The 24,142-nt window shown below is 44.6% G+C and overlaps 1 protein-coding gene across 1 annotated transcript in view; it reads left to right on the top strand.

The window, feature by feature from the left end:
* Window positions 1-9,008, top strand: part of LOC146342321 (vomeronasal type-2 receptor 26-like) — a 30,098-nt gene extending 21,090 nt beyond the window's left edge. Inside the window, exons 5-7 of the mRNA XM_084807796.1 lie at window positions 1,378-1,602; window positions 6,950-7,076; window positions 8,098-9,008. Of these exons, the coding sequence (XP_084663922.1) occupies window positions 1,378-1,602; window positions 6,950-7,076; window positions 8,098-9,008 (1,263 nt within the window). The remainder of the gene's footprint in view (window positions 1-1,377; window positions 1,603-6,949; window positions 7,077-8,097) is intronic.
* The last annotated feature ends 15,134 nt before the right edge of the window (window positions 9,009-24,142 follow it).

Consider the following 24,142-nt stretch of genomic DNA (forward strand, 5'->3'; position numbering starts at 1 on the left):
CTACAAGTACAGTCCTCTACCCCAGGAGTGGGCAACATCTGTCCCTCCAGATGTTGTGCTGCAGCCAGCATAGCCAGTGGTGAGGGATGATGGGACTTGCATTCCAACAATATGTGGAAGACCACATATTCCCATCCCTACTATACACACTTATCTGGGAGTACATCCCCTTGAACTCAATGGGGGTTACTACTGTGTAGACATGCATAGCATTGCAGCAGAAGTCTACGTTCCAGAAATAGTAACTGGAAGAACAGCTGATCCCAAAACAGATCAGTAAAATATATCCATTAAAGGAGAACCTTAAAACCCTGGGTGAGACCTGATATTCCATCATCAGAACCTTAAAACCCTGGGTGAGACCTGATATTCCATCATCAGAACCTTAAAACCCTGGGTGAGACCTGATATTCCATCATCAGAACCTTAAAACCCTGGGTGAGACCTGATATTCCATCATCAGAACCTTAAAACCCTGGGTGAGACCTGATATTCCATCATCAGAACCTTAAAACCCTGGGTGAGACCTGATATTCCATCATCAGAACCTTAAAACCCTGGGTGAGACCTGATATTCCATCATCAGAACCTTAAAACCCTGGGTGAGACCTGATATTCCATCATCAGAACCTTAAAACCCTGGGTGAGACCTGATATTCCATCATCAGAACCTTAAAACCCTGGGTGAGACCTGATATTCCATCATCAGAACCTTAAAACCCTGGGTGAGACCTGATATTCCATCATCAGAACCTTAAAACCCTGGGTGAGACCTGATATTCCATAATCATAGGAAGTAGGAATCCTTTCAGGAACAGCTTGAATGGGATCTTCTCACACTAGCAGCAGCAGGGCTATCTCAACACAAATGTATGTAAAATGGTTCCACCACAGCTGCAGAAACAATGGTGAAAAAGAGAAGAATTGCTCCAGCATGTGCATTCTATGGAAGGTTTTCATGTATAAATGGAGACATCTTATACAGATAGCATTCTAGGGAGTAACTTGAATGCCCTTGTATTGAACATTGTGCCCCCGTGGGAGCGGATGTCCTGATTCTATGCTTGATTCTGTTCAGATCATAAGCAATACATCACGTTTGGGAACCACCTGGGCAGAACCATCTGGTGAATACCTGTGGAAGGTCCCCACTCATCCCTGTCTTTAACAATATTCAACTTCCCTTCAAGATAGACAACTTCCAGCATTTGACATTTGGAAAGTACAAAATCTTGGAGATTCACATTTGACACTGTTAGTGTTAATAGAATGGCAGATAGATTTGCCATCTGAAACCTGAGAGGTTCCAAAGGAGTAAAATTAACCTGTTTACCACCATTTGATCTTGTTAGTAAACTTTTTTGTTATCTGATCTAGCTCCACTCTTTTCTGAGAAACATCCGTTTTAACAATAGTGCTGGGGAAGAAATATTTTTTGATGAGAATGGGGAACTTGCATCTGGATACAATATCATGAACACAGTCACATTCCAAAATCAATCCTTCCAGAGAATCCGAGTTGGAAGGATAGATCCCCAGGTTTCTTCAGGAAATGGGTTCAGCATTAATGGAAGTGCCATTGTGTGGAATCACAAGTTTCAGGTTTGGATATTTTTTTAGATCTTTAATAAATGCTGAGATCTGGTATAACCAGAGATATGCTGTTTTTCCACATCATTTCAACACCTGAAATATTCCAGGTGAAGGTCTTGTGTCTCTCTCCTCTCATATCCTATAAAAAAGATTGATAAGGTGTGGTCACTGTCATACAAATGCTGTTGTCAGACTTGAGCACTGGTCAAGTTATCCTGTACATGACGTTCTCTGGGTGTTGGGTGATCAAGATTGTAGTTTCTTGCCCTGCACACTAAGGGCTTCTCTACACCAGGCTTTTATCCCACATCCCACTTCTGCTTCTGGATTCTTTGCAGGATTAAGATCAGCTGCTTTGCATGTGCTTTTTTCCAGGGATTTTCTTTGTCTGCAAGTTCTATACATTTCATTATACAACCACTAGATGACACTGTGGTATAGCAGAATTGCAGGAATACACGTGCCATTGGAGCAGCATTAAAATTAAATGCTGCATTTTCCCCATTAAGAAAAAAAGTTGCAATAATGGTCAGAAAGCATGGGGGAGGCCTTGGAGGTTGATGGGCCTGAAAACTACTGTGAGTGACTGATCATGACTGCCTAATAAAAGCCTTGTGCAGAGAAGCTCTTAGAATGCTTCTACAACTTGTGCCTATTTGCAAGTGAGTATAGCATTTGGACAGAGTGTGCTTAAAAATCTCCATTTGTAAATCAACTTTCTGTGCTTGATATCCCTCCTCAAAAATGTGGGGCACGTTGAATGATTTAGATTTACCCAAGTTGGATTTTAGTTGACTATACCAAATTCAAAAGTTCCCTTTTATGGACTTAGAATCCTAGAACCGTAGGGTTGGAAGGGGACATTTAGGTCATTGAGTCCAGCCCCCAGCTCAGAATATCATGGGGCACTTTGTCAAATGCCTTTCTGAAGTCCAGATATATTATGTCTTCAGCATTTCCACTATCTGCTAAGGAAGTTACTGAATCAAAAAATGAAATTAGTCTGTCAGAAGTTGTTCTTGACAAATCCATGCTGGCTTCCAGTGATCACTGCATTAGTGTCAAAGTGCCTTCAAATTGAGTGCTTTATAATCTGCTCTAAAATCTTCCCTGGTATCGATATCAGACTGACTGATATATAATTTCCTGGATCTTTCTTTTTGCCCTTTTGAATATGGGGACAACACAACATTTGCCCTCCTCCAGTCCTCTGATACTTCACTCGTTCTCCAAGATTTCTCAAAGATAATACATAGATGTTCCAAGAGCCCATCTGCTAGCTCTTTCCACACCCTAGAAAGCAATTCATCTGAACCTGAGGACTTGAACTAATTTCAGGTGCTTAAATATTCTCTGACTATCTTTCTGTCAACTTCAAGCTGCACTCTTACCCATTCCGCCTGTTTCTTACATATGCAAGATGTGACACAGTCACAGATCCTCTTTGGGGGCAAGACTGAGCCAAAACAGGAGTCGAACAGTTCCACCGTTTCTTTGTCACCTGTCAGCATTTTGCCATCTTTGGTCTACCATTACTTGTGTCCTCCACTTGGAAGCCCTTTTGGATATTTTTAGCATCCCTCACCAACCTCAACCATTCTGAGTTTTAGCCTTCGTTACATCATCTCAGCAGTTTCAGGCTCCCTTGGTGACCTGTCCATCCTTCCATCTTTTATAAGTGTCCCTTTTTAAATTTTCAGGTTATTGATAAGTATGGATGGATGGACCCACTCCTGTCTGGTTTTGGTGGGAGCCTGCTGAAGTGCTGCCTCCACTTGAGCCCCCCAGACCCACGCTCCAGCCCCCATGAGCTCACCGAGCTGCCTGCACTCACTCTGGATCCCATTCGCGAGTGCCCGCCATTTTCCTGAGCTAGTTTTTATGAAAAACGGAGGTCTTTAAAAATGTGCATACTTAAATATGCACAGATTCAGTCTGGGAAGGGTTGATATTCGCAATATTAGAGGCATAAATGGGCCATTTATGTCTCTAATATTTCATAGATCAGCCTTTCCCAGCCCAAATTTGGGCATATTAAATATGCACATTTTTAAAGACCTCCTTTTCCCATAAAAAGAAGCTCGGGAATATGGTGGGCACTCGTGGATGGGTCTGGGTGAGTGCAGGGAATGTCCAGGAGGGCACGAGCAGAGGCAAATGAGGCCAGAGGCTCAGCAGGCATGGTCTGGTGGCACTGGCGGGGTGGAGCCCAACGGCCTCCCAGTCGGGTGCCCACGCCATCCCTATTGGTAAGTTTTTTTGTGTAGCCACATCGAGATCTTCTGCTCTCTCTCATTGGAATTGTTTCTTATCATGCCGTTAGTATCTCCTTTTTAAGGAATAACCATCCATATGAAACTTCTCTTCCTGTTAGGTTTTCATGCCATGGAATCCCACTTATCATTGTTCTGAGTTTATTAAAAACAGCTTTCCTGAAATGCAAGGTACACATTTGACTACACTCAACTTCAGTTTCCTTAAAATCAGTAACTCAAGTGTTTCATTGCCCCTTCCCCCAGAGTTCCAGGTGCTTTCATCTCGTCAACTAACTCTTCGCTATTGGTCAGAATCACATCCAGGGTGGCTGATCACCTTGTTTCTTCGGAATCTGGAAGCCAGATTCTGGCTGAACATCAGGAAAAACTTCCTGACTGTTAGAGCAACACGACAATGGAACCAGTTACCTAGGGAGGTGGTGGGCTCTCCCACACTGGAGGCATTCAAGACGAGGCTGGACAGCCATCTGTCAGGGATGCTCTGACTTGGATTCCTGCATTGAGCAGCGGGTTGGACTCGATGGTCTTGTAGGCCCCTTCCAACCCTACTATTCTTTGATTCTATGATTCTTCCTCCACCATCTGAACGAGAAAGTTGCCAGCAAGGCCATGCTTGGCTGAGTTTGGTTCCCAACAGATATCATGGTAATTGAAGCCCCGCATTACTGCTGCTTGATGCTTCCTTGAAATATCCGCAGTTTGCCTTTAGAAACCTTCATCCTCATCCTCTTGGCTGGGTGGTTGGTAGTAGACTCCAATGACAGGACTGTTTTTATTCCTTCCTCCATTTATTTTAATGCAGATGCTTTCAACAGGGCCATAATGTTCATGCTCTTGACTTGCTGTGCAGGCGTACATTTCTAAAACAAAGTGCGACTCCTCCCCACTTCCGATGGCTTCTGTGGTATTTGAACAAGTTATATCTTTCAGTTGCTATATTCCACGCATGAGAATCATCCCACCAAGTCTCAGTTATACCTATTAAGTCATATTTACCTTCTTCAATCAAGCATTCAAGTTTGTCCTGTTTATTTCCTGTACTCTGATCATTAGTATACAGACATTGAAAGCCATGAACTTAATGCTCCAGTGACCTACCTGTATTTTATAAACACGTTTAACAGGACCCATTATAGCTGCTCTCCCAGTTCCTGCTTCAGTGCATGAGTCCTTCTCTATAGTCTTTACCTCTGGGCTTTCCTCTCTGTCCCCCCACCCATCAGGATTCCATTTAAAACCCTCCTGATCAAACTTGACATTCTTTGGCCAAACACATTCATTCCTGCAGGCTTTATGAGGTGCAGCCCATCTCCCTCCAAAAGACCTTCATCCTCAAAGTGTACACTATGGTCCTAGAAACAAAATCCCTTCTGGTGACACAATCTTTGTAGCCAGTTGTTCTTCTGCAGAATTCTTCTTTCCCTTTCCAGTCCTCTTCCATGGAAAAGAAGGATGGACAGAAATACCACTTGAGCCCAAAATTTCTTGTGCTCCCTTCCTAGAGTTTCATAATCTGACATGATTTTGGCATAACTGTGCTTGCAGTATCGTTTGGCCCCTTTGGATAAGCAGGAGGGGGATAAACCTCCATGGAGAAAACAGAGTGGTTGGCACCATCAAAGCACCTTTTATGTCCATTTTTTTTTTATGATTCACTGTTTATTGGGAGTTCTGCTTCCATGTTGAAAGTGATAGGAAAGTGGTGAAATTGTGCTCATGACCTTAGGCAGCAGTTATGCTGAAGTTACATTTTGAGCAATGGAGTCTACACAATGATTTAGGGATGTACGAAAGTGACTTCCCTTTTTGCAGATTCTGTTCATGGGGGGAGGCGTTCCGTCCCTCCCCCCAGAATCCTCGATGGGGGGAGGTGATCTCGACAGGGGGGGAGGTGGAGGGCTCTGGGTAAAAAAAACCCCACGCGTACGCAAATGGCGGCTGCTACGGCTGCCGCCATTTGTGTTCCTTATTTTTTGCCGTCTTAGTCTACGTCAATATTTACGTAGACTAAGATGAAGAAAAGAAAGGGGAACGCAAATAGCGTAGTGGGTGCTATTTGCGTTCCCCTTTCTTTTCTTCATCTTAGTCTACGTAATTATTGATGTAGACTAAGACAGCGAAAAATAAGGAACGCAAATGGCGGCAGCTGTAGCCATCGTCATTTGCGTACACTTTAAAAAAAAACCCAAACGTGATAGGCTATGTAAGTCTTTACATAGCTTATCACGTCTATGGGGGGGGGGGGAAGAAAAAGCCACAGACTGCAAATGGTGGCGGCGGCAGCCAGTCGGAAGACCAGCCACCGCTGCCGCCACCGCCGAAGCTGCTGCTGGAGCCGTTGCCGTCCAGAACATCCGCCCCAGGTAAGTCTCATCCCGGGGGGATCAGCGGGGGGTGGGGGGGTGGCAGGTTGTTCCTCAATGGATTTCGGGGGGCCGAATGCACTGGCATTCGGCCTCACTGAGATCCGTCACGGAATTCTCTGACATGCCTAAATTTGATGCACTGCAGGCAGCTCCTCTTTATTTTCCCAACTAATTCTGCCTCTCAGCTCTCCCTGTTCCTCCTGCTCTGCTGTCTAATCTGATGCACAACACAGAGCCTTCCTGGTTGCTCAGCAATCCCATTTTTGCAGCTTAATCATCTTGGAGACAGTGTAGAGGCCTTGAAGTTAGCAGAGAAAAACACGACTAGGAATCCAGATCCAACACCGATGTTATTTCAAGATCATGATATGAAGAAACTACATTTTGTCTTTTCCTCATGGTGGGGAAAGGAGCTTTGATGACACTGTAATTAATGGAATTTTAAGGCTGAGTGGAAATCAAGAGACAGAGAGAATGGCCTAAAGGGCACCTAGTGGGTTATGTATTGTGAGGGTGCAGTGAATATATGAAGATCAGGGGTTTTAAGGATAGGAAATCAAGAAGCTTCATAATGAGAAGGACTATTATTGTCCCTCCAGTTGGGTGTTACCATATTTACAAACAAAAGAGAGAAGCTGAGAAGCTTCCAAGAAAAGATGAAGAGTGGAGAAGACACCTGATTTCCATCATCAACAATTATTCTGATTGCTTTAGGCAGTTCCTCGTGCCACGTGTGTTGAGAGCTGCCACCCTGGATACAGCAAAATTGCCCAGCAGGGGACACAAGTATGTTGCTATGATTGCACGAAGTGTCCAGAAGGAATTATTTCAATCCAGATTGGTAAGTAAAAAAGGAATATACAGTTACATTGGAGGCAGTGGCAGCGGGGCAGGGGGTGGGTGGGGATTACACCTGCTTTAAACATTGGTCTACACTAATTCTGATCACTTTCTTCTACAACAAACATATGCATGGATTTACCACCATCCATCTTCTTGAACAGTAGCAGGCAATGAAATGGCTTTCTGCCATATCCAGCCTGAAGATGTTTTTCATTGGAGACACTTTTCTCCTTCTTTGCCTTGCCACAAGTCTCTTGCACCACCTACATATTCCCATAGGAAATGTTCTATAGGTTTTTTGCTTATGATGAGAATAGGGTTTTGGTTTTTGTGTTTTGGTTTTTTTGTATTCTTGCAATTATTTTGTTCTCACACTCATTAACCTTTCCACATATGGTATAAGGCTATGGCATCTATGACAAGGGATGTCAGTAGCTAAAACAAACACAAGCATCACCTCATCATGGTTCACCATTCATACTGCAAAATCCATATTGCAATGTGATTTTGAGCAAAGTAGAGGTGCAAAAGTAGATCATATCTGAGCAAATCTGGCTGCAATCTTGAAAAACATAGAGTTAGATCCAGATTTAATAATATCTAAAGTAGACACATTGAAATCAGTGGATATACTTTAAGAATGACTACATTTGGATTCAGCTGATAAAGTCTTCATAGAAATATACTGTTTGGGTCTACAAGGATGGATTACTATACAACGTTCCTAATATGATTACAATACACATCCATATGTGAATGTTATAGGAAGTAAATAAAACATTTTAATACTTATTATGAATGTTATGAATTTGTGTGTAAGCCCACTTCAGTGGGCTTACACAAAACATGACTATATCTGGATCCAACCCAGAATTTTTCATTTATGTTGTGATGAGTGGTTCCCCTCATATAAGCTCAAGGCATGTTTTGATTGGAACAATGAGGATTGATACATTTTACTTCAACTAGAGAACGTTTGTGTATTTTGGATATACTGACACCTTGCTTATGGATTCCAGATGCAGACCATTGTGAGAAGTGCCCAGAAGATCAATATCCAAATGAGAAACATGATCAATGCATCCCCAAAAGTATCACCTACTTATCCTATGGAGAACCGTTGGGAGCAGTTTTGGCTTCCGTTGCCCTGTTCTTTTCTGTGATCACAATTGTGGTGATGGGGAGCTTCATTCTGAACCGGAAAACTCCCATTGTCAAAGCCAACAACTGGGACATCACCTGTACCCTCCTTTCCGCTCTCCTTCTTGCATTCCTGTGCACCTTCCTATTCATAGGACAGCCTCAGAGAGAGACCTGCATTCTCCGCCAAACAGTGTTTGGCATCATCTTCTCTGTTGCAGTTTCTTGTGTGCTGGGCAAAACCATCACCGTGGTCCTGGCCTTCATGGCCACTAAGCCAGGAAACAGGATGAGGAAATGGGTAGGGAGGAGACTGGCAGGATCAGTCATCATTCTCTGCTCTCTTATTCAAACCAGCATATGTGCTGTGTGGCTGGCAACTTCTCGCCCATTCCCCGACTTGGACATGCAATCTCAGATAGGCCAGATAATCGTTCAATGCAATGAAGGTTCAGTCATCATGTTCTACCTTGTCCTGGGCTACATGTGGCTTCTGGCCATCATCAGCTTCACTGTGGCTTTCTTGGCCAGAAAGTTGCCTGATACTTTTAATGAAGCCAAGCTGATTACCTTCAGCATGTTGGTCTTCTGCAGTGTTTGGGCTTCCTTTGTCCCATCTTACCTGAGCACCAAGGGGAAATCCATGGTGGCTGTGGAGATCTTCAGCATCTTGGCCTCTAGTTTTGGCTTATTGGGCTGCATATTCTTCCCCAAATGCTACATTATTATATTGAGACCTGAACTGAATACCAAGGAGCAGCTTGCAAGGAAAAAGAATGCTCACCGTTAATTCTTCAGATGGTGTTATTCTTGGGGGGAAGGGGAGGGAAGAATCCAGGATACAAATACCAAAAATATATGTAGAAAACAGATTCTATTTTTTTTAATTACCCAATCTGTTTGAGGTTGCTGGTCTTTATCAAGGATATCATAAAACATAATAAACATAAAGATGGAGTAACATACAGTAATAAATTTTATGTAATGAAATACCCTGCATTTTTAATCTTAACCAAATTAAGATTAAGGTTGATTAAGGTCAGTCTCCCAGGGCTCTTTTGGCTACCATCCTGCTTCTCCATATCACCTGTAATGTATTTTGGCAATGTGTTTGTCCAATATTATGTAATGGTTAACAATGCAGTAAATAGATTTATATTTATTACTAAAACATCACCTTTGCCAAGGCTGTCCTAATGTGATGGAGATAGGGATATATGAAAGTCACTTACCTTTTCGTGGATTGTGTTCGTGGGGGGGAGGCACTCCATCCCTCCCCCTGGAATCCTCAATGGGGGGAGGTGATCTGATCCTCCCCCCCAGAATCCTGCCCGGCTGGCTCCGCTCTGCAGCTGGCCAGGCCCGTCCACAGCCGGAGTTCCAGCCGCAGACGGGCTGCTGCGAATGCAAATGGTGGCCGTTGTAGCGGCTGCCATTTGCGTCCAGCCAGGCAGCCATGATAGGCTACATAAGTATTTACGTAGCCTATCACGGCTGGGCAAACAAAAAACAAAAAACCTCATACGCAAATGGCGGCGACTATGGCAGCCACCAATTGCGTTCCCTTTTTTTCGCTGTTTTAGCCTATGTAAATATTTACATAAGCTATTACGGTGAAAAAAAAGGGGAACACAAATAGTGTAGTGGGTGCTATTTGCATTCTTTTTTTTTTTTTTGCCATAATAGCTTACGTAAATATTTACTTAGGATAAAATGGCGGGGGGGGGGAAAGGAACGCAAATAGCGCCCACTATGCTATTTGCGTTCCCCTTTTTTCCCACCGTAATAGCCTATGTAAATATTTACGTAGACTAAAATGGCAAAAAATAGGGAATGCAAATTGCGGCCACCATAGCCGCCACCATTTGCGTACGCCATTTTTTTGGCTTGGCTTGGCTTGCCATGATAGGCTATGTAAATACTTACGTAGCCTATCACAGCAAAGACCCAGATGAAAATGGTGGCTGCGGCAGCCGGTCGAGAGACCAGCCGCCGCTGCCGCTGCCGGAGCCACCGCCAGAGCCACTGCTGTCCGGAACATCCACCCCAGGTAAGCCTCATCTCGGGGGGAATCCACGGGGGGGGGGGGCAGGCCATTCCGCCACAGATTTTGGGCGGACGAATGCCAGTGCATTCGTCCTCACTGAAATCTGTGGCGGAATTCTCTGCCATCCCTAGATGGACGTCAATGGGACTGCTGTCAGGAGCGCCCTAGCTGCCTCTTACAGTCCCCTCCAATAACCAACTTAAGACACAGATGATGAAGATTCTTTCCAAGGCTTTATTCCTTCATTACTTAATGACTCTTACAGATACTAATCACTAACGACTAAGCAAGGAACTGCACTGGGGTAGATAGCAGTGTAGCCTAAGCTCCAGGTAAGGCAGTTAGTCCCCATTTGAAGGAGAAGTGCTGGAAGACTCTGAATGTATGGGCTATGGAGAGATCCTCCCTCTTACCCTTGGGCCCTTGGGATGCGACCGTTGTTTTAGCGCCAAACGAGCAGAGCGCCTCCTTTCGGCGCCCTCCATCTGGCGCCGCTCCCTGCATCTGCGCTGAGCATCCAGCAAGCCCCCCTCCTCTGCTCTCTCACTGCCAGGGTCACTTTCTATCCCAGGAATGCTGGCAGAAGGAATCTCTGCCAGCTGCTGTGCTTGTGAGAGATGAGCAAGCTCCTCTCCCACAGATTGCTGTTCCTCCTCAGAATCAGAACTGCTCTGGGGCTCTATGGGCTCAGTTTCCACCCTGACGTCCTCCATCAATAGAACCTTCCACACTACAGTCAACGTGGGGCCAAACTAGACATGAATTACTTAACCCTTTATCTCCTTGACTTTCTCCTGACAAAAATCATCCCTCTGAAGCTCATAAGTGCATTTCAAGGAAAGGTCTCACTGGCACCAATGAATGAGAAGGCATGTAAGTTCTTAAGACATTAGCAGAGTTACTCTATTCCAGCCTTTACTAACCTGGTGTTCAGTAGATGTGTTGGACTACAACTCCTACCAAACCCTGCTGCTTCATCATTGGAGTAGGCAGGCAGGCAGGGTGGCAGAGATAGGGGTGCATGTGGTAGTGGAGGTAGACAGAGTGAGAAGGCAACAATGAGTCCCTTGACCTTGCAGGACTTCTTTGAAAAGCAGCTGTTTCTAATTATCTTCTGTGTATTTTAATACTTGGTGTTTTCCCTTGGAGTGAACATAACCAAGGAGACTGGGGATGAGTAAATGATATCGATTGCATCCTAACAAGTGAGTCTGGCTATCTTTTAGAGATGTGAATGTTGTAAATGGCTTGTACGCTTGGAGCTTTTCATTCTTTGTTTACCCTTTTATACATGTATAATTTTATTACATTACATTCAAACAAGTGAGTCGGTTTATTTTCCAGATATGTGAACATTTGTAAAAAGCTTGCATGCTTTGAGCTTCTCATTCTTTATGTGGTACCCTTTCATAGATTTATAATTTTATATGAGAATGTATATATGATTTATGTATGATTTATGTGATGTACAATGATGGACATGTGACTGTATAAACATGATATACTGTCTTTTTAGATTACCCTGAAGAAGGACCTGAGGGTCCAAAATGCGTTGGAGTTCTTTTATCGCATTAAACACCCTTTTTTTCTAGCCTTTTGCCCTTGGCTTTTCTGGTAGTCAATGAAAAATACAACACAGCCTGTAAGCTCCATACAACCTTTCTGGTGCCCCACAGGGGGTTGTGACCTATGCGTGAATTGACCATTCTGAGTCCAAGGGGGGTAGTCAAGCAGAGAACCCAGAGCATTGTGAAGCACCTACTAAATGCCTTGAGCTGAACTGTCAAGGGCTCCTTGGAGGGCTCTCAGTCTAATCCAGTAGCCAAGTCCAGACACAGACAAAGGGACTCTTTTCAAAGCTTTATTCTTCTTTTACAACTTAACAGCTCTACAGGTAGCAACTAGATCTGAGCAGCAGCATCCCTATGCCCTAAGTTAGAACAGTTGGTCCCCGTTTGAAGGGCAATTACTGGCAGACCCCTGAATATAAGGACTAGGGAGAATCCCTCCCCTTTTCCCTTGGATCCTCTTGGCGCAACTGTTCTTTGAGCGCGAACAATTTGGCGCTGCTCTCTGCGTCTGCGCCGCGCATCCCCCCCAGTCTGCTATCTGTGCTGAGTCACTCCCTGGACTGCTTTCTAAACTAGGAATGTGGGTGGGAGGAATCTCCGTCAGCTGTTGGTCCTGGGAAAAAAGGAGCGCGCTCCTCTCCTGAAGGAGTGACTGCTCTTCCTCAGCATCAGAACTACTCTGGGATTCTATGGGCTCAGTGTCCACCCTGACATGAACGTAGCAGACCACCTTCCCTTATAAATAACAGCTGACCTTTAAGATCTTCAGAGGAGCCCTTGCTGGTCATTCCACAACCAACAGAATGTTGCCATGTAATACCTTAATGGTGGGCCTTCTCGGTGGTAGCACCCATCCTCTGGAAAACCCTGCCCCATGTAGTTTGGAAGGCAGAAAATCTGGCATGTTGCAAATGCCCCCTATAACTGGACTTGTTCATCCTAGCTTTCTCTAGCTTGTAATTAATCATAAATAATCATATGCTGCTGGTTGTATTGCTTTGTAATGTTATTGTAAATGTAATTGTTCTTAATAATGTATTTTAAATGTCATCTTAATATTTATATTTGAACCTCTTAGGGATTTTACTAAATAAAGTAGTAGCGAAGAATTAAAAAGGTAAAAAAAAAAAAGGTAAAGGTGTCCCCAACCAGTCGTATCCGACTCTAGGGTGTGGTGCTCATCTCCATTTCTAAGCTGAAGAGCCAGCGCTGTCCGAAGATGCTTCCGTGGTCATGTGGCCGGCATGACTGAACACCGAGGTGTACAGAACGCTATTATCTTTCCTGCCGAAGCGGTGCCTATTTATCTACTTGCAATTTCTTGCTTTCGAACTGCTAGGTTGGCAAAAGCTGGGACTGAAGACGGGAGCTCACTCCGTCACGCAGCACTCGGGTCTCGAACTGCTGTCCTGCTGACCTTCCGGTCTGCAGTTCAGCATCTTAACCACTAAGCCACCGTGGCCGCCTAGCGAAGAATTACAAATAAATAAATAAATAAATGTGACAGGTGGAAATTTTAGGAGGATGCAGTTTAGTGTTTAGTTATATCCATACTTTGTTGATAACCCTTTGAATATTATTATCTGATTAATTGTTTTTTGTGTACATTGTTGGTTGTTGTTCAGTCGTTACGTCGTGTCCGACTCTTCGTGACCCCATGGACCATAGCATGCCAGGCCTTCCTGTCCTCTGCTTTCTCCTGGAGGGTGCTCAAGTTCATATTCATTGCATCAGTGATGCTATCTAGCCATCTCATCCTCTGCTGTCCCCTTCTCCTTTGCCTTCAATCTTTCCCACCATCAGGGTCTTTTCCAGTGACTTTTCTCTTCGCATTAGGTGGCCAAAATATTTGAGCTTCAGTATCTCTCCTTCCAATGAGCATTCAGGGTTGATTTCCTTTAGGATGGACTGATTTGACCTCCTTGTAGTCCAGGGGACTTGTAAGAGTCTTCTCCAGCACCACTGTTCAAAAGCATCGATTCTTCGGCGCTCAGCCTTCCTTATAGTCCAGCTCTCACAGCCATACGTTACTACTGGGAAAACCATAGCTTTGATTAGACGGACCTTTGTTGGCAAGGTGATGTCTCTGCTTCTTACTATGCTGCCTAGGTGTGCCATAGCTTTCCTCCCAAGGAGCAAGCGTCTTTTAATTTCATGGCTACAGTCACCGTCTGTGGTGATCTTGGAGCCCAAGAAAATAAAATCTGTCACTGCTTCCATTTCTTTCCCTTCTATATGCCAGGAAGTGATGGGGCCAGATGACATGATCTTAGTTTTTAATGTTGAGTTTCAAACCAGCTTTTACACTCTCCACTTTCACCCTCAACAAGAGGCTCTTGAGATCTTCTTCGCTTTCTGCCATTAGGGTGGTATCGTCTGCGTATTGGAGGTTGTGGACAATTCTCCTGGCAATCTTAATTCCGACCTATGATTCATCCAACCTGGCCAGTGTTTCTCATGATGTACTCTGCATATAAGTTAAATAAGCAGGGTGACAATATACAGCCTTGTTGTACTCCTTTTCCAATTTTGAACCAATCGGTTGTTCCATGTCCGGTTGTTACTGTTGCTTCTTGGCCCTCGTACAGGGTTCTCAGGAGACAGGTAAGGTGGTCTGGTACTCCCATCTCTTTCAGAATTTGCCAGAGTTTGTTGTGATCCACACAATCAAAGGCTTTAGTGTAGTCAATGAAGCAGAAATAGATGTTTTTCTGGAATTCTCTTGCTTTCCCCATGATCCAGCGAATGTTGGCGATTTGATCTCTAGTTCCTCTGCCTCTTTGAAAACCAGCTTGTACTTCCGGTAGTTCTTGGTTCACATACTGCTGAAGCATACTGCTAAATAGCTCAGCTGGAATACTGTCACTCCACTAGCCTTGTTGTTACTAATGCTTCCTAAGGCCCACTTGACTTCACTCTCGAGGATGTCCGGCTCAAGTTTAGTGACTGCACTATCATGGCTATCAGAGACATTAAGATCTTTCTTGTATAGTTCTTTTGTGTATTCTTTCCACCTCTTCTTAATCTCATCTGCTTCTGTTGGGTCCTTGCCTTCTTTGTCCTTTATCATGCCCGTCTTTGCACAGAACATTCCCTTTTGATCTTCAATTTTCTTGAAGAGATCTCTAGTCTTTCCCATTCTGTTGTTTTCCTCGATTTCTTTGCATTGTTCATTTAAGAAGGCCTTCTTGTCTCCCTTTACTATTCTCTGGAACTCTGCATTCAGTTGGATATATCTTCCCCTTTCTCCCTTGCTTTTCACTTCCCTTCTTTCCTCAGTTACCTGTAAAGCCTCATCAAAGAGCCACTTTGCTTTCTTGCATTTCTTCTTCTTTGGGACAGATTGAGTTGCTGCCTCCTGAACAATGTTACGGACCTCTGTCCATAGTTCCTCAGGCACTCTGTCTATCAGGTCTAATCCCTGAAATCTATTCCTCACCTCCACTGTATATTCATAAGGGATATGATTTAGGTCATACCTGAATGGTTTAGTGGTTTTCCCTACGTTCTTCAATTTAAGCCAAAATTTTGCAAAAAGAAGCTCATGATCTGAGCCACAGTCAGCTCCAGGTCTTGTTTTCACTGACTGTATAGAGCTTCTCCATCTTTGGCTGCAAAGGACATAATCAATCTGATTTCGATATTGACCATCTGGTGATGTCCATGTGTAGAGTCGCCTCTTGTGCTGTTGGAGAAGAGTGTTTGCTATGATCAGCGTGTTCTCTTGGCAAAACTCTATTAACCTTTGTCCTGCTTCATTTTGTATACCAAGGCCATGCCTGCCTGTTATCCCGGTGATTTCTTGACTTCCTACTTTAGCATTCCAATCCCCTATGATGAAGAGGACATCTTTTTTGGTGTTAGTTCTACAAGGTGTTGTAGGTCTTCATAGAACCGATCAACCTCAGCTTCTTCAGCATCAGTGGTTGGGGCATAGACTTGAATTACTGTGATGTTGAATGGTTTGCCTTGGATTCGTACTGAGATCATTCTATTGTTTTTGAGATTGTACCCCAGGACTGCTTTTCCCACCCTTTTGTTGACTATAAGTGCTACTCCTTTTCTTCGAAGGGATTCTTGCCCACAGTAGTACATATAATGGTCACCTGAATTAAATTCACCCATGCTTGTCCATTTTAGTTCACTGATTCCCAAGATGTCGATGTTCAATCTTGCCATCTCATGTTTGACCACCTCCAGCTTACCTTGATTCATTGATTTGACATTCCAGGTTCCTAAACAATATTGTTCTTTACAGCATCGGACTTTCTTTTCACCACCAGACACATCCACAGCTGAGTGTCCTTTCGGCTTTGGCCCAGCCACTTCACTCTTTCTGGCACTACTTGGGAATACCTTCTGCTCTTCCCCAGTAGTATATTGGACACCTTCCGACCTGAGGGGCTCATCTTCCGGCGTCATATCTTTTAGCCTTGTGATACGTTCCATGGGGTTTTCTTGGTAAGAATATTGGAGTGGGTTGCCATTTCCTTCTCCAGTGGACCACATTTTGTCAGAACTCTCCGCCATGACCTGTCCATCTTGGGTGGCCCTGCACGGCATAGCTTATGGCTTCACTGAGTTACACAAGCCCCTTCGCCACAACAAGGCAGTGATCCATGAAGGGGGTGTACATTGTTACATTGATATACTCCCATTATATTGTCCTATCTCTTCCATTAATTTTGTATTATTTCTATATCACCCACCTATCCCAAACAATCTACACATATATTTACTTTTCCATTTATACACTGCTCTCTTATCTCATTTGTGGAGCCTGCATGTTTCCATAATTTCTCATTTTAAAAAATCTTTCAAATTTTCTGACTTGGGTCTTTTCTGGTTACCTCCGCTAGCTCTCTGGAGCAAACTCAATAGAGCTACACTTTGAACCTATTTTCAGTGTGTATGCGTGGCAAGTTTGTAAGTGACGTTCCCGGCCCAGCTCTGTCCTCTGCCCATTGACCTGCTCTAACAGTGCAGTAACTCAATTCTCAACCTGGATTGATTATTTATCATCATCATCATTTCTATACTTCCCAATAGTTGGAGCTCTCTGGGCGGTTTGCAAAGATTAAAAACATTAAAAATTCAATATACAGAGATTAAAAAACTTTTACATAAAAAACACATGAATATACAATATACACAAAAGAAATGCCCTAACCCAAGGGCCAGCTTGTCTGACAAAAGGGGGGGGGGGCGTTGCAGGTGGGCGGGGTGAGAAGAGGTGGCTGCTGCCTTTTGGGAGCCCCCTCATGGCACCACCAGACAGGGGAGGGGTCCGCTATATTTTTATATAGTGTAAAAATCTTATTGACTATTGAAGATTTATCTTAAGTTTTATTATTATACAATACTATACTCTCTCTTTTTGATTATTATTATTATTGTTGTTGTTATTATTATTATTATTACTACTACTACTACTACTACTACTAATATTTGGGCTTTTGGGAATGACGTATGGAACTGTTGCATTGATATAAAAGATTGTTTTACTAAATTCTAAGATTGTATAATATATATAGTTTTTTAAAATAGAATACCATTGGAGGTTGGGAGAAGTTGGAGTTTATTTTTCCTTTCTTTCTTCTCTTTCTGTTATTATGGTATCCTAACTAAAATATTGTATGGATGAGAATTGAAGTACTGAGTAGATTGTTGGTAATTTTGGTAGTGTTTATACAGATAAAATATATAAAAATATATTAAAAAAAGAAAGAATTTGGTCCCCCGTAGTCCGTGGTGGAATGGACTACCCCCCCGAAATCCCCCCTGGAACGGACCTACCTGGTGGTGGCAGTGGCAGATGTGGCAGCGGCGGCGGCAGCTCCGGGTCATCTTCCAGCCACTGCTGGGCTGCTATGGCCACCAATGGCAGCCATCTTAGCAGCTGCCATTTGTGTCTGTGCCTTAGGCCGTGATTTTGTTGTTGTTGTTCAGTCGTTCATGTAAATACTTACGTAGCCTATCACAGCAAAAAGCAGGGGTGCAAATGGCATAATGAGCACCATTTGTGCCCCTGCTCTTTGCCGTGATAGGCTTTGTAAATACTTACATAGCCTATCACGGCCTAAGGCACGGACGCAACCAAATGGCGGCCAGCATAGCGGCCTCCATTTGCGTCGACAGTGCGGCAGCAGCTGCCGGAAGTCCGGCTGCGGCCAGCTGGGGAGGATTCCGGGGGAGGGACAGATCGCCTCCCCACCCAGCAGATGTCCCTGACCAGAACCAGGTAAGTGATCCACTCACACCTACTGCCCGGGACATTTCTGCATTCCACAGATCAACCAAGGTTTTGACAGGAGAGCCTACCATATCAGCCGGAAACCTCCCCTGAGTCCTCTGGAAATCATCTGGATCCATTAGCCTCCAGGGGTGGGGACAACTTAATAGGTCCCCCGCCCTTGCAGAGGGGAAAAGCTGCTGTAAGTCTAAACCTCAGCAGGTAATGATCTGACCATGATGAGGGGACTGATGCAAAGTCCTCTACCTTCAGACCACCATCTCCATGTCCAGTTGCGAAAACCATGTCTAGAGTATGCCCCGCTACATGCATCATGCCAATGGGACAGTCCCATGGTCGTCATGGAGGCCATGAAATCCTGAGCCGCCCCAAACAAGGTGCCCTCAGAGTGAATGTTGACATCCCCAACAACCAACAGTCTGGGGGATCACAACAGCACACCAGAGACCTCCTCCATCAGCTCAGATAGGGAGTCTGTTGAGCAGCAGGGTGGGCGGTACACCAACAGAGTCCCCAGACTGTCCTGCTGGCCCAACACAAGGTGCAAACAGCCATCAGAGGGAGATGGAATTCCTATAGACCACTGCAGCCCACCCTCAGGTCTTTCCTGATGCTGAACCAAGTACCCCGGTGGGCAGAGCTGGGACAGACTAAGTCCTCCCTGCTCACCCACCCAGGTCTTGATTATACATGGCAGATTGGCTGCCTCATCCACTATTGTCACGGATGAGGGAGGTCTTAGTTTGAACTGATCTGGCATTTAAAAGCAGCATCCGGAGACCCAGGGGCAGGCTGACAGGGCAATTCCTCTCCAAAAATTTGTGTAACAATATATATTCTATAATAATAGAAGTGGATGTGTGTCTCACTGTCCATGCCACAGCATCAAACCTATGAAAAACAACTGAAACTTGGCATTACATACTAAGGCAAGGGTAGGCAACATTGGGGGACATGTGGGAACATTTGGCCATTTGGGAAACTGTCCTGAGCACCACCACAAAATGGCTGCCATGGGAGGCATGGCTCATCACAAAAGACAAGTAACTTGCCTGAAAGGCTGAATACATGGTATATGTGGGGTCTGGGCCCCAATACAATGAACACATGTTGCTCCCAGCAGGCTTCCCTGACCCCCAAACAGAAGTGGCAGGAGTCTTTTTTTCTCCCTCCCACCTCGCTTTGTTTTCTTGGTGACTGGACACACTGCAGAGGAAAGCATTGGCCTGCTGCCATCCCACCTTCTTCATTTAGCACTTGTAGCCCAGAAACATTCATGGGAAATGAAGATGGCTGTGGCTTGGGCTCCTCACTTTTATTTGAAGCCATCCCAACGGCCAGTAAGATTTTTTTTTAAGTGGGTGGTGCTGCCAGGTAGAAATCTTTATTTCCCTTGCTAGCTCCACCAAAGCACCTTAAAACCCTCTGAGTCTCCTTTAAATAGCTTTAGGTAGTGTGCAGTTTGGCTTCTAGGTGTGGGGTGAGTAACCCAATAAGAAAAGAGACCACAAAGCTTAAGCACCACATTTTTAAAAATTGACTGAAGAAGAAGAAGAAGAAGAAGAAGAAGAAGAAGAAGAAGGAGGAGGAGGAGGAGGAGGAGTATTAGTATTTGGGAGGGAAAGGTGTTAACGTCTGAATGATTACAACACACACACACACACCAAAACCAGAAGACCAAAAGAGTAAGAAAACAATGAGTGTTAAATGTATCTTGGTTTTCCTAATTAAACTCTCTCTATTTTATCCAAGATTTTCCAAGCAATTTCTTAGAGTTCTCAGCTTTCCAAAGCAGGTTTCTTTCTTGTTCTTGCTTCTTCCCTCCTTCCAGCCTACCAGCTTAATTTCTCTATTTTTCTCCTCACGTTTTTATAAGTTAAAGCTAGCCTGTGCTTTGATAACTATGACCAATCAGGAGGGCACAATTTGCCCTAAATTGAGTCCCTGTCCCTCTTCTGAACTCTTTGCATTTTTTTTCTAATGCGAAATGTTGCTTTGTAAAACTTCAGACATGCACTTCTTTCTCTTGAGACATTTAGGCACCCCAGTAAAAACAAACAATTTTTTTTGTTAGCTCCTTTTGTGGCTGAGCATCTACTGAACCACCTGGGGGGTGCTTCCACCAGTGATTTACTCTGAGCCAGCTGCCTGTTGAGGTCATTAGGGATAGATGATGTCATGGCCATCCAGCAGCCACCCTGGAGCTTATCAGGCCGATTCCTTTTAAAAAAATCAGGTACTCCTTCATTAGCTTCTCCTTCCATTGTCATGGAAACACGGCCCTGTTCTCGCACTTGCTTTGCAGACCTGCTGGTGCCTTTGGCTTCCTGAACTTCTGACCATTTGTTTCAACACATGGAGGAATAAATTCATTCAATAATACCAAAATATGTAAAACTATAAGACAGTTTTGTTCCTTTACAGCCCCATTGATTTCAATGGGTGTACTCTACGTATGACTATGTATGGATCCAACCCAAAGGCAGATGGCAACCAAAGGTCTCTAAGCAGAGCCAGTAGAGTGCCCCTACATCCCATTTCTTCATCTGTTTCAGACCGATGAATTGGCACACTAGATTGTATTTTATCCTTTTAACTGTTGGTGTTGTATTATTGTTTTATTGCTTATTTATCATGAGCATATATGAATTGCCCCATTGGGTCAGACCCACTGTATTGGAATATAGGAAATGTCCCACAGGACCAATCCATCTAGATCAGCATACCTTTTCCAATAGTGTCCAGCCTGATGCTTCTAGGAAGCAGAGCAAAAGGGCAACAGCTTTTTCTCCTAGCATCTGCTCTTGAAAGGTATACTGGCTTTGAACATGGAAGTTCCATTTTTTCTCTCATGGCTAATAGTCCTGAATAATTAGGGTTAATGGCAGGAGGTTGAAAAGCCTTCCTTTCCCATTGGCAACCAGGATCCCTAGAAAGCGATGTTCCAAGGAGGTCAAATCAGTCCATCCTAAAGGAAATCAACCCTGAGTGCTCATTGGAAGGACAGATACTGAAGCTGAAGCTCAAATATTTTGGCCACCTAATGCGAAGAGAAAACTTTCTGGAAAAGACCCTGATGCTGGGAAAGACTGAAGGCAAAAGGAGAAGGGGACGGCAGAGGATGAGATGGCTAGATAGCATCACTGATGCAATGAATATGAACTTGAGCACACTCCAGGAGAAAGCAGAGGACAGGAAGGCCTGGCGTGCCATGGTCCATGGGGTCACGAAGAGTCGGACATGACTGAATGACTGAACAACAACAAACAACACAGACTGTGGGTTAGCACTTCACCAAGATCAGGGGTTACTCTCTTCTCCCAGGTAAGGAGATGTCCACCTTCTCTTCCCCAGCTCTGTTCCCCTTGTTTGCTCTCCTTTCCTCTGTTTTTCTCCATCTCCTCCTCGCCCCCGCCACACTCAAGTTGATTCTCAGTGTGGCTGGCTGTCCATGGGAACTGCGAGTAAGTGACAAGTGGCGGCATCATCACCAGCTTGGGCCATCAGCACTTGTAGCCGTCCTCACCTTGCCATTCTCATCAGGCGAGGAGACCCAGCAAGCCCAGGGAAAGCCAATGACGCCATGAGGGACTGAGCAGCAGCCCAGTCAGAGGTGGTGAGCCCACACAATTATGATTAATTTTCAATATTTAGAAGCTGCCTTTCTGGGCAAAGTCCTATGAAGTGAGTGGGCAACCCTATAAACACACAATTAGAATAATATAACATATTCACACTTCACAGTTCAAAATGTGCAAAAATATACAATCCGGTAAAATTTCATTCAGCCAGCACAAAATGTTTGTCCTCTAAAAGCCACAGGAATGAATTCAGCAGTATGTCCAAGAAAAAGCAAACCAACTAAAAGACTCATGAAATGGATAGGTTTTGAAGTCTTTTTGAGTGCCAAGATTAAGCCTTGGAAGTAGGGATGTACGAAACTCCCCTTACCTGGCTCCGCCGGGTTCCGCTGGGGGGGGGGAGGTGCTCCATCCCTCCCCCTGGAATCCTGACCCGGGATTCCGCAGAGCCACCGGCTGGCTCCGCCAGCAGCTGGACATCCGGCCGCTGGCTAGCAGGGACGCAAATGGCGGCAGCCGTAGCCACCGCCATTTGCGTCCCTGTAGTCAGCCGTGATAGGCTATGTAAAGACTTATGTAGCCTATCACATCTGGCTTATAAAACAAAACAAAAATGCGCATACGCAAATGGCGGCGGCTATGGCCGCCGCCATTTACATTCCTTATTTTTGGCCATCTTAGTCTATGTAAATATTCACGTAGACTAAGACGGCGAAAATAAGGGGGACGCAAATAGCGTAGACGCTATGCTATTTGCGTTCCCCTTATTTTCGCCATCTTAGTCTACATAAATATTTACGTAGACTAAGATGGCCAAAAATAAGGAACGCAAATGGCGGCGGCCGTAGCCGCCGCCATTTGCGTACGTAAGACTGCAAATGGCGGTGGCAGCAGCCATTCGGAAGACCGGCTGCCGCCGCCAAAGCCGCTGCCGGAGCTGCTGCCGCCCGGAAGATCCGCCCCAGGTAAGTCTCGTCCTGGGGGGGATCCACAGGGGGGCAGGGGGTGGCAGGCCATTCTGCCACAGATTTCAGGTGGCCAAATGCACTGGCATTCGGCCTCACCGAGATCCGTGGCGGAATTCTCTGCCATCCCTACTTGGAAGGGAGTTCCAGAATGTACTGGCCACTCCCAAAAAGGCCCTGTCTCTAGTGCTGTCCTCCAATCTGACCAGCTTTAAAGGTGGGCCAGTGAGCAGGGTCTCCGGTGCCAATCTCAAGTATGGGCAGGGCAAGTACTTATAGGTACAGGTGGTCCTTCAAATGAGCAAGCCCCAAACCACTTAGGGCTTTCATTGGCCCCTAAACCACACTGGTTACACATACAATTCACACAGAATCAATGTAATCTATTCTGGACCTGCTTCAGATTCAGACTTAAGCAGTCCAAATCACCTTGATTCACTTCAGAATTTGCAATTTGGACCGAAATGATGCACAGCCCTCATCTGTTCTGCTTGCTTAGCCCCAGTGGTACCAGCATAAATTTGTGAGCTCTTTTCAAAGGCAGCCCCATGTAGTATGCATTACAGTAGTCTAGTCAGATATATCCAGCACACACACAACTGAGGCTAGGTCCACTTAGGTTTAGTCACAATGGCTATGGTCTGGACTGGTAATCTGTGGCTCATTTCTGTCTTTCTTTTTCTTTTTCTTCCCACAATTCACAGGCTAAGAGTTCAGAAAGTTAGGCCAATAGCTAACATGCACTTTGATTCTCAGAACTTAATCACTGCTGCCCTGATGAGAATAGATGTAGGCTGTCATGGGATCACACAAACCTGTTTTATCTGGTAATACAGGGACCTTGGAAGAGATGTAAAAGTACCTTGTAATTATCAAAATCACAGCGATTTAAACTGGCATCTTGTGGAAACCCCACGGCTAGCTAGAGAACTCCTGTAGTATTCTAAATAACAAGAACAGCCTGATTACGTTCAATAGCCTGCTGTGCTTTGCTTCACTCAGCGTATAAAGGCTCCTCCCAAACCTGAGCTAAGAGAGGTGAACTTGAGGCAGGCAAGGACCTGTCATTTGGAGCTTTGAAACGTCATCCTTAGACCCAAAGTTGGAAGCCTTTTTTTTTGTTTTTGTTTATTTCAGGATTTTAAATTCCTCTTTTTGACTTGAATGGTTCTCACAGTGGATCCTTGTAATGTATGGATTGGTATCAGCTGGCCAGTCCTTTGCAGGTGGCTTTCTGTAGCTTCTTCCAAGACAGATAACTTCCATTCACAGTGATGCTATTGATGTGTAGGTGACAATGCCAATGTACAGTTGTGACCCGGGCAGACATCTGCAGGTATTCAGAATGGCCTTGCTCCTCTTCTTCTTGCTCCTCCTCCCTCTCCTCCTGCTGTTCCCAAATAAGTCCAGCAAGGCTTCAAAGTGCACATCCAGTTCTCAGCCAAAAGTTGAACATAGTTTTCATGATGACATTATCATCGGAGGATTTGTGTCCATTGTACTTGTT

Source organism: Heloderma suspectum, chromosome 6, assembly GCF_057233095.1.
Source record: "Heloderma suspectum isolate Gila_16-S chromosome 6, 16-S_ref, whole genome shotgun sequence".
NCBI lineage: Eukaryota > Metazoa > Chordata > Lepidosauria > Squamata > Helodermatidae > Heloderma > Heloderma suspectum.